Source organism: Mchenga conophoros, linkage group LG12 (genome assembly GCF_057382185.1).
Source record: "Mchenga conophoros isolate Kocher_MC1m ecotype Shallow Benthic linkage group LG12, M_conophoros_male_GT1.1, whole genome shotgun sequence".
Taxonomy (NCBI): Eukaryota; Metazoa; Chordata; class Actinopteri; order Cichliformes; family Cichlidae; genus Mchenga; species Mchenga conophoros.
In genome coordinates this window covers 28,536,697-28,547,924 of record NC_140537.1, presented here as the reverse complement: position 1 = coordinate 28,547,924, position 11,228 = coordinate 28,536,697, and the positions used below count along the sequence as shown (strand labels likewise).

The following is an 11,228-nucleotide window of genomic DNA, read 5'->3' as shown; positions in this document are numbered from 1 at the left end:
CCAAAACAATGATAACTGATCCTCAGTTTAGCCCACATAGACTTCTGTTGTGCTCACTGTTATACCACTAAATGTTATATACCTATGTGGTATGTGACTTTTGTTGCTATGATGCCAGGTCTCCCTTGTAAATGAGATTTTTAATCTCAATGAGATTTTTACCTGGATAAATAAAGGATTAATAATAATTTAAAAAAAAACTGTGTGAGGAGTTTTGCAAAAGTGCCCTAAGTATTGAGAAATGTGTCCTAGCGTCTGTAAAAAACTGTAAGATATCAGCCATATGCAGTGTGCTTCCTCTATGGATGACACATCCACATAAATTTGGATGACACATAAATTTAAACTGTACTCATGAGCTGTTCATTTTTAGCAGAGCAGTTTGAAACGGTATGTGAGATAAGTGAGAAAATTGTTTGATGGCATTACATTTTATGCAGACTAGAAAGCAAATGTTCCTTCTTTTGTTCCAAAATGGTAACAACTGGCAGATGCTAACTGTTTACTACCCAGAAAGTCTCTCTCTCTTTTTTTGGTATGGCAGTGAATTAGTAATTGAAAATATATTTTAAAAAGTATGTACTAATACTGGCTTCATTCAAAGTTCAAACTGTAACTGTTGTTGTTATTATTGTTGGCTTGCATTTCCCGTAAATGGGCCACCATAGCGCTTTAACTACAACATCAGTAGCACAGTGGCACGGTGGTTTGCACTGCCACATCAAGAAGGTCCTGAGTTCAATTCCACCATCAGGCTGGGGTCTTTCTGTGTGGAGTTTTCATGTTCCCCCTGGGTTCTCTGGCTTCCTACCACAGTCCAAAGCAGGGAGTGGGGATATGTTAATTGGAAACTCTAAATTGCCCATAGGTGTTACTGGTAACCTGTCCAGGGTGTATAGGCTCTAGTGCTTTAAATATACAGACAAGAAAGAAATGCAAAATATATTCTGAATGAAACTTGCTTTCCAATGCTTCCATAGAACATAATAGCTGTTTAACTGCATCAAGAAAAAATATCTCTGGTGTGTCATCGAGGTTAATGATATAGTATAGTGTTTTCCTGTTTTCCAAAAATGTAAATGTAGAAATGAAAGAGATGTGAGACTGAGAGGCTGTCATTTTGTGCTTGTGTTTGGTAGAAAACACGGTACCATCTATTCTCAACCAATTTGCTGCACATCCATCTCCTTGTAACTCAGCTTCATAATATAAGGCCAGTACTGAAACTAAATAATTAGTCTGCACAATTACTTAAAATCTCAAGACAAAAAAAGACCTCACCACTCCTTCATTTAAGTTAAATGTTGTGTTGTGTTGTTCATGGACTTCCCTGACAACGAATGACTTACTCACTTTACAAACATTATTCACTTTATTCACCAAATGGTAGCAATCACAATTGTACAGTTTCATATCTGTAAACTGGGAGACAGTTAGAAGGGTGGAACAATCACACATGGAGCAAATGGAAATTTTTAATGCCTGTTTTCTCACTCTGTGCAAAACAATGATACACAAAAAAATTGCCAACATTTCCAAGGAATGTTCCACTTTGTTGAATCTGTGGCATGAAGATTTAAGGCAGTTCTAAATGCAAAAGGGAGTCAACCGTGGTACTTGCAAGTCTACCTAAAAATGGATGTTAGTGTGTATATAGCAAGCAAGCAAGCAATTTATTTATATATTACATACTGTGTCATATGCCAAGGAGTAAAAATGGGTTTTAAGGCGTGTTTTAAAAATGGACAGTGAAGGGGCCTCTCTAAGGGGCAGATTGTTCAAGAGATTAGGAGCAGCAATAGTATAGTACCAAAAACAATCATACAAATAAGAAAAAAGCTAAACCTTTCTAGAACTTTAGCTAATTGTTATGAGCCATCACCTCTTACTGACAGAATGACAACTGCAATGAGTGTTTGTTTCACCATCATAACCAAAAAATGATATAACAGGAGTATTTGTATTGTGAACCCTGTTGAAACTTCTACATTGTACTAATATAAAGAAAAAATATTCTTCTTGACTGGCAAAGCCTCATGACTCTAACTCTTTACTTTGATGGCACAACATGTTTCTGAAGTTTGGTAGAGCACTGTTCTGGTTGCAGCAGATGACGTACCAATGAGTACAGGTCAGCAATGATCAAATCTAGTTGTTTGATAGGATGTGATATGATTTATTGTCCCCTTAGGGAAAATTGATGTGGACTCAAGTACTGTACTGACACAGAGTTACCACCTGATGGCAGAGTTTGTTCAGAAGATGTTTCTAGGAGGCATATCTTTTAGTATTTATACACACAAAGTAAAAATTCTCATGTCCTTTCAGGTCCAGGTAAGTGTCATAAATATACAGCCATGAATTCAGACAGTCCCTCCCAGTTGACAAATACAGTAGTGAATATGGAAGCTAACACTAACAACAGCTTGATGTCCGCATTTACTGGTAAATTTATCTTGCTTCTCTTGTTTTAGGTCAGTCTCCTTCCAGTGCATCCTTGGTACAATGATGTGAGGTAATGTTTGTTTCAATGTTTTTTTGTGTGTGTTTTACACACAAAACACCCACACAAAACTTACTATTGAGACAGGAAAAAATATGGATAAAATAAAGGCACTTAAAAAAAAACAAAAAAAAAACAACAACTATAAACTCAAAAACACAAATCAAGCAAATGCAGTCTCACATTATAAAGAATTTATTGCAGGCAAACAATACTATAAATAATATTTACAAACTATAAAACAACATTCCGTTTTATGGGAGCCACAGATTGCTGGTAAACAGTCTTTCAGTCTCGGGATAACAAGGAGTCAGTTTCTGCAGTTTAGTTATGCAACCCTGACCTGCAAGATGTGTATATATTTGAAAGTACATTCAGGAAATCAATTGGATTTAGATGCAGATTTCAGTTTTCAAGCTCTGAATTTTCCACAAAGGTCTGTGTCAATGTTCGCTTCACAGTTTGTGAATGAATTTAAATATTTTCTTATACAACATTTCTTAATTGGCACAGCTTTCCACAGAGCTTTGGAACACTTCAGTTAGCTGCAGCCAGATGAATAGGTGAACAGCCCAAAATATAGTATTTAATATCGACGGTGTGATGCAATATCACAACAGTAGGGATAAAGGCTGTAATACGTAGTAAAACAACCAACTCACTCATCTACAGAGAATTTAACATCAGAATAAAGCATCTCTGTGATGCTGTTTTTCTGGCCTCTACCTATAGACTGGGGGAATTAATTAGCAGTTAACAAATTATGCACACATTAGATTAAAACACATCCACCTTTAAGAAAATAACAACAACAACAAAAAAAAATAAATCCACAGCAAACTACTTCCCTCTTGGCATTTAGTTTAGGCAAAGGAAAGAAAATCTTGGAAGCTACTTCAAAAGAACAAAGAAAAAGCTTCCATGTCAAAAGAAGTCTAAATTCTTCAACCTTCTGAACAGTTATCCCACTGATTGTCCCAATTTTTCTAATCAACACTGACTGAAAACAGTGTCGTTAATGCAACTATGAACAGCTCGTTTTGTTAAAATGCTTGCAGTAAAATAAAAATCTGAGCCTATCAAATGCTAGTTTTTTCTTTTTCTTCCGGCACGTTGAGTGGGAAAAGTACAGTATATGCCTGCTTCAGACTTTCAGATTCTTCGCTCTCACGTCATTGTTGTCGTTTCCTCTCCGACTCTAAACAAAAATTCTCAAAAGCTTCTATCATCTCTGGCTCCATCTCGTCCTCAAAGTCGTATCTGTGAATGCAACACAAGGGATTTAGAGGCATGGATGTTACTTTTAAGATCCTTAAAAGTAAAATGTGTACATTAAAGTATTTGGCATTTCAAAGCATATTCAGAGAGACACACACACAGCTCTGAGAAAGAGAGAAAGAGCGGGCGGGGGGGAGCAGGAGTGAGTTAAGCCCTCTTTCACACCCAGCTGCTGACTAAACTGAATCTGAGACTGTGGACAACCCTGTTGCATTGTGGGGCAGTCAAACACAGCTGCCAAGCTCAGGGGCCCACAGGTCAGTGGTGGTCACATGACTTCTCTTGGGAAGCTACTATCCGATCACATGACCAAAGTTGTGCAAGCATGGTGACACGGTTGAATTCATACAAAATGTGGTCTAAATGACACCACGGTAACATGATACGAAGATTAAGCTAATTAGTGCACCTGCAGTGTTACTGTGTGTGCGCACTATGAGAAAGGTGTAATACTTTTACAGAAAAACTCAAATTATTGCACTTAGCGGCTCACATTTGTAATTCTCCAGGTTTACATACTCTTACTTGCCAAAGTAAACAAGGAGTTTGATATTAGATGAGAAGAGAACCACAATGATGTCTGCAACACATTACATGTGTGGATTAATTGTGCGCCTGAAGGGCATTCAGATGTACAAAAATGAAAAATAAAAAAATGCTAATGCTGTATTCAGCAAATTCAGCATTTGGTGAATGACTATGGAGGGCAAAACTGTCAAACTAAGAAATTAGCCAGTAAATTAATCCGGTTCACCAAAAATAATAAAGCTTTTTAACAAATACTTTATCTGTGTTTGTATTAAAGCCCACATTTATGTTGTCACACTGCATTTTAAGTGTATTTTTCTTTCAATTTATCTACTTCTACTTTTTCTGTGTTATTTTCCCTATATGTATTCCTCTATTTCTATATGCATTAGCAGAGAATTAACAGGTGTATCTAGTTAACAAAGCAAGAAGCTTCAGTAAATAAGATAAGAGGGGGGGGGGGGGGAACCAAAAATAAATAAATAAGTCCTTATGATCCTTATCAATTACATTTACAGTGGGTACTTACATTTCATTTCCATTTTCACCATATACATCATGGAAATAGTCCTGCCTGTCCAGCATCTCTTGGTATTTTTCAGCATAATCTGTAAAACCATAGAGATAACAAGATCAGCATCATAATCGTATGCCAACTTAAAGTAGTAGCAGCATGTAAATTACATACAGGACAATGACCTGACTGAGGAGAGCCAAGAAAACATTTAAAAATGTGTTGAACAACACAGACGTAATTGTGCACGGGTCAAATTTAGAACAATTAATAGAAAGATTCTGTTCTATTCGGCAAATACATGCTGCTGTTTGAACTTAATAGTATGTACCTACAGCCTGCTCAAACGCTACTAGACAATCCCTAAAAGGACTACAAGTGGACTGGAAACAGAAACTTGAAAAGAGCCAGTTTAAAAACGCACATATATTTTAAAAAGTCCCTTGCCTACAGATGTGTGCATATCCACATGAAGGGCTGATTTTTTAATTTTCTGTATGCATGGACATATCTGTAGACTGACCTGGGTCTGCTGCTGTGAAAGGAGTGCCATCTTCTGTGTAGAATGTAGGTTCATTCTGGAAGGTTGAAACACAAATGCATGAAAAATAAGAAATAAAGAGGGAGTGAAAGATGCAGAATTAAAGGAAAGCCAAAAAGAGTGATATGAGGAGCATGCCACAGTTAAAACTGACCATGAAGTAGTTGGGGTCATTGTCTGGTGTGGCACTGCTAGCTGCTGCAGCTGCAAGGACTCTGCCCCAGTCACTGGACCTCAGCTCCACTAGTTTAAGAAGCATCTGTCTCACATCTCTGAGAAGAAATATTAATAAGAAACTTTTCTAATCAAGCTGATATGGCAATTTACAGCTAAATCTTAAATTATGGCACATGCTCCCTTGATCCTAAGTTTAGAAATTTAGAAAATTGTGTTCATTTTCATGAATATTTCACGAAAATAAATCAAAAGATTTTTGATGACCTGATGAACGTGTTCACATGTGACCATCAGAGGCGACTATGCGTCTTTCTTTTTAACTACAAAGTTCGATTTAAGAAGAAGCGGTACATAAAAGATCAGACTGGTTGTCACACCTGCTGCAGGCAGCATCCAGAACAATATCTTCTATTCTTTTGATTAATTCTCCCATGTGCGACTCTCCACTCTCTTTCCAGGCATCATCCAAGACAGAACCTGTCAACTGCAAATTCAAAACATTCTTATTTCCTCCATTAATGATGGACAAACATCAAAAGATTTGAAAAAATTAAATTAAATTAAAAATCTGGTAACATTTTCAACTGAACTCTGACACCTTAAGCAGTTTGACAGCGCAGATGAGATTTGCATCCACAGGACTGGAGAACAGACTGATCAACAGGTCTTTCAGAGCACCTAGTAGGACACGTGCTCGAACTGGAGGTCCCTGTCCACTTTTTATCTAAAAGATAAAAGATTTACACACATGTGGAAAAGTGAATGACACAATTAAAAGATGACAGTAATCTGGTCAGTATTCTGGTGTTTGGGACTTACACTGTGAGATGCTCCTTCCTAGCTCCAAAGACAAGATTACTAACTAGCTGCCAGGAAAGTAGTGAGGCTGCTTATTAAAAGAAAACCTTGCATACACTAGGACACTAAGCTATGCAGCATTTCAAACACTCAAATTATATTTGGTGATTAATTTTGGCATTTTTTCATCTGTTTGAGAGCAAACACGATGGTTTTATAAATTTAATGGCCGATTCATTCTGTCTACTTTGAAAGGTCTGTCACTGCTAACCTGCATTTCCATACTTGTGGTTTCCTACTGAGATGTTGCCCAGATTGCTTGTTAACATGTCTATATCAGCTGCCTTAAGTCTCTTCTCCTGACATCAGGAAGATTGAAAACTAACCTCTTCTGACTGCAGCTAGCAACTGTTTTCTTTGCTGTGATCTGTAGCTCTAAACGAGGACCCGCAGCAGATGGAGAACTGATTGATGCACACTTGCGCAAGGCTCACTAAGGCTGAGAACAGACCAAGGACTACTAACACTAGATGCTCTTTTGAACAATAGAGTCTTACTATAGGAAAAAGACTCACTGGGGTAAGCAGACACCTCCCAGCTATCAACACAAGCAGAATCCAAAGGAGAGACTGCAGCGACTCTGAGTTCTTACCTCCAAATGTAGGTACAGCTCTCCCAGAAACAGCACATACGAGTGGAATTTCTTCTGAGTCTCTGGCTCTCCACGAACAGCTGCATCCCTTTGTTGAAACTCTGTTTGACATCTGCAACAGACAACATTCTTACTTTTGAAGTCACAAACTGAATCTATGGGTGACATTCTGTGGTGCTGTACACCTTACATATGTTTATTAACTCTTACATTTATATGCCAGGCAGGTCACAGGGTAAAAGTCTGACCCCATAGTTTGGAGTGTTGGTTTAAAAAAAATAAAGTAAAAATAAAATAAAATAAAATAAAAGTTTTGCAGAAATAGTGAAGAAAATAAAATTCCCATCTTTAATTACAGCTAATTACTTACAACAAGCAGAGATGGAGAGTGCCAGTATTATAACAATTAATAAATTTGTATTATTTTATATTGATCCTGCCCAGTGCAGTGGTTAAAAATGGTTATATACATCTTGATTTACTTTTCATAGGAGCTTGTCCAAATTTTATACATACAAATCAGAAGGAGAGGGGGAAAAAAGACCTTTTCAGAAGGAGCTGACGAAAGTTGCCGCTTGCCGGGGTGATTATGAGATGATGGGAAAGGTAGTTACAAAGCCTGGCACCAGTATAAGCGAAGTTTGGAATAGAAGTGGACTGCAATAAAAAGAAAGGCAAAGATATTAGTGAGGCCCCCTTTACAAAATTGCATGTATTGTAAATGCATTTTGTAAATATGTGTCTAAAGGTTTTAAATTATATTATACACTGCCTAAAATTAAAGACTGAACCTGTGTGTAGATCAGCTCCACCAGCTCCTTCAACAACTCTTCAGTGGTAACCCAGGAATTGAGAATACCAGTAATGTCTTCAACATCTGACTCAAAGGACCCTGGCGAGGAACTCAGGTGGCCAAGAAAGTCTGTGACTGTATCAGCCAGAGTTGGTTCGCCGTAATAGGCATCGCTGTCATCATAGTAAGCGGAGTCCTATACAAAAATTGAAAGAAAAACATGAAAATTCAGAGAAAAATTCAACAATAACTCCAAAAACTATCACCATAAAATGCATCAGGATCAATGTGTAGTGCGAAACTGTTCTCTTACATCATATTGGTTAAATCCCAAAGGCACAAATTCGGGAGCATTAGCTGAAAGCTTTGATGACTTGATCATGGAATCCACATCATTACCACCTCTTGAAGCAGATGTGTTGTTGTAATTTGGACTCTGCGGAGGTCTGCTTTGTCTTCTATAATCTGGAAAAACAAAAATATTTCCAGGCTTTGCTTTATGGGAGACTACAAAGGTGTTTTTAAAAAAGAGAAATTAAAAAAATACTGCTGTAATGTGGTTTATTTTTAACAATCTTTGGGGCAACAAAGAAGGTCTGTAACACTGAGGAACAAGCTTTATCATTGGACGAGTGGACAATATATAGCACTACATGGTCTCTGTCATTGTTTTACTTTTTTTGGACTTTTGATTCCCTTAACAAAAATACTTAACACCTTTGACACAACAGGTGGACGTTGCTTGCAGCATGCACACAGATTTGACATGACATTTAGACCACCAAATAAAACAGGTAATATAAGACGCAGCACTGTCCAAAAACTTAACACGAGAAATGAATGTTAGCTGTGTGTAACAACACAACAACAGCAAAGACCAAGACATGGTACTGTCTTTGTCTACTGTTAGTTCAACAGAACTAACTTTGCACTATTAAAAGGTGTACTGTGTTTTAGGAGAAGCCCAACCTCAATTTAAACACTGGGATGCCAAAACTCATTTATATGATGAAAAATCTGACCTTAAAATATGTAAATGATTCTGGTGTGTAGTGCCCAAAACTGATTGTCTGACAAAAAAAGTATTATATAATTTCTCAAAAATATCCCTGACGAATGACAACTTCTTTTGATGCAGAAAGAACATTACCTCCTGAAGGCAGACACTACAATCAGCTTTTGGCAAAGTGATTTTAATGTATTTATTTATTCAGTCTCACTGACAGTAAATATGTCTTCTTCTTTTTTTTTCTCCTTTTTTCCAAGAGCTATTTGGCCAAGAGGGCAGCAGAATCTGCAGTGAATGCAAATGTTCCATAATGTTGGGACACATTTTATTGTTAATTTACCAGCGCACGTTCATTTGTCTGTCTTTGAAATGTTGTGTATTTACACACTGGCAATTTAAATGTGATATATTCTTGACAGGTATCTGATATCTTCTTTGCAGAACAATTCGGCAGAAACTTAATTTTGAGATTCGGTGATATTCAGTAGTTATCCAGATCCACAGTGAACTACTTCCTGTGTGGTTACCTCAGGGAAAGTGTGCATTCAGGTAAATCCTGCATAGCTGCAGAGGTAAAACAAAGCATCCAGAGAGACTGCATCCATTCCAGTTTATATGCTAAGCGACGCTGTGTTTGGATTAAAAGGGATAAAGTGCATAAATGTTCTCTTCCTGGTGACCATCTAAGGAAGGTAATTCATAAATCTTAGATAATATGAAGAATATGTAATAAATTGTAATATTTGCACTTAACATCATTATTATTTTCAAAGATACTTGAATTTAAAGTGTCTCCATCATTATGGGACATCCTGTATAATGTAATAATTGCATAAAGATATTTAACTGTCCACAAAAGGACTGCATTGATTATAATGTAGGCTACAGATTAGGTACAGCGCAGACTTATGAAGATACTTGCAAAAAAGGTCATTTCTTTATTTAATATATAATCCTACTGATTAAAGACTATTTAGCAATGGAAACAAATATATCAACATAGAAAAGGTGCTAACCACTCTTTTTCAATAGGAACTAAACCACCACTTTATCTGAAGCGCCACAAATATGAATTACGGATTCTTCATGACCTCATTCCCTGTCATTTGTACACCATTCGTGTATTTCTGATAGTTCGTGAGGTTTTAGATGACTAATACTGCGTTTTCCTCCATCAAGTATTACTTACATTCATGATAGCCGACTTACTCTTACTGTAAAGTGTGGTCCTCTGACAATTTCATGAAAGCCTCTTTACTAAGTAACCCCTTAAGAAACAAGATCCAGGCTTCTAGTCGTGCAAAAACTGGACGTTTACGGAGTCTCGTGAGCTTTTTTAAATCGTTGCTTCCCTCCCCAGTGCCAAGCTAGTTCTTCCTCCTTTTGCGCTGACGGTGGGCTAACTTTAGCTAAACCAACTCTACAAGTACAAGCACAAGTTTAACCTGAGTAAGACAGAGTTGACTAAGTGCGAGCTTTATTTAGATGATGCCTAAGATCACATGAAATCCAACAAACGCGTGGATTTCCCAACCGAAAAGCACTAAGGTTAGCTTTCCCTTAGCAGCTAGCTAATGTCAACTCCAGATTTATCACAACCGAGCGCTCCCCAGAGGAAAAATGTCTACCAGATAATATTTACACTCAAACAAACACATTTTGTGCTTTAGGTCTCCTTGCCATTGAGTTAAAATGACAAATACCCGAATCTGAATGCAGCTAGCTGCATTAGCTGAGCTGCTGCTTGACAGCTCCGTACCTCCATCAGGTATGTCGCTGACAGAGCCAATGCTGTTCTCGGTAAAAGGAGGAGTTGTTCGCGGCTGTCTCAGCGGCTCTCTTTGGTTGAAGAGCGGGGTCTTGCTGTCAGCGTCCCCAGCGCCTGTCATGAGTCCGGGGTCTGCTGGAAAATTACGGGATCTCCCTGCTCCGGGAGCTCGGTCGAAATTCTCGTTCATGACTGCTCGGTGTCAGCCTCGGCTCTTAATACAGCATCTGATATAAACGAAGATGTTCCGGTCGCCCTTCCAGCTGCCGTTTTCCGTGCGTAGCGGCAAGTGCTTTTTTTTTTTTTTTTTTACTGTAAAACGCGTCCTATCTCTCTTTCATGGTGGCCTTTTCTCTATCGGATAGTATCAGTGTGTAATGCTACATAACTTTTTCGGCCACTTCCTTTAACAACAAACTTGCTGTCACTGATTATCCAGAATAAAAAAATCTGCCTCCCTCTAGTGGCACGGAGTGGAAGTGGGCGCTGAAATAAATACCGTCTTGCACGGGATCGTTTAACGCTTAAAAACAGTAATGTATTTTTTGAATGGATTACTGCACAAAGGCCTTGAAACGTATATTTAACATTTATGGAACATCTGCAAATTTAAATGAAAATCCATTATATGAGAAAAACTAAATTCGCACAACTCTGCTTGGAATAT

General features: G+C 37.8%; 1 protein-coding gene across 1 annotated transcript; it reads right to left on the bottom strand.

The window, feature by feature from the left end:
• Positions 1–2,682: 2,682 nt before the first annotated feature.
• Positions 2,683–11,002, bottom strand: paip1 (poly(A) binding protein interacting protein 1). The gene is made up of 11 exons (XM_085295055.1): positions 10,553–11,002; positions 8,098–8,249; positions 7,783–7,980; positions 7,536–7,648; positions 6,992–7,103; positions 6,140–6,265; positions 5,919–6,025; positions 5,519–5,636; positions 5,347–5,401; positions 4,839–4,917; positions 2,683–3,763 (listed from the first exon to the last, which is right to left on the bottom strand). The coding sequence occupies exons 1-11, from the start codon at positions 10,749–10,751 to the stop codon at positions 3,676–3,678; spliced, it is 1,347 nt and encodes a 448-aa protein (XP_085151181.1). The 5' UTR covers positions 10,752–11,002; the 3' UTR covers positions 2,683–3,675.
• Between the last annotated feature and the right edge of the window lie 226 nt (positions 11,003–11,228).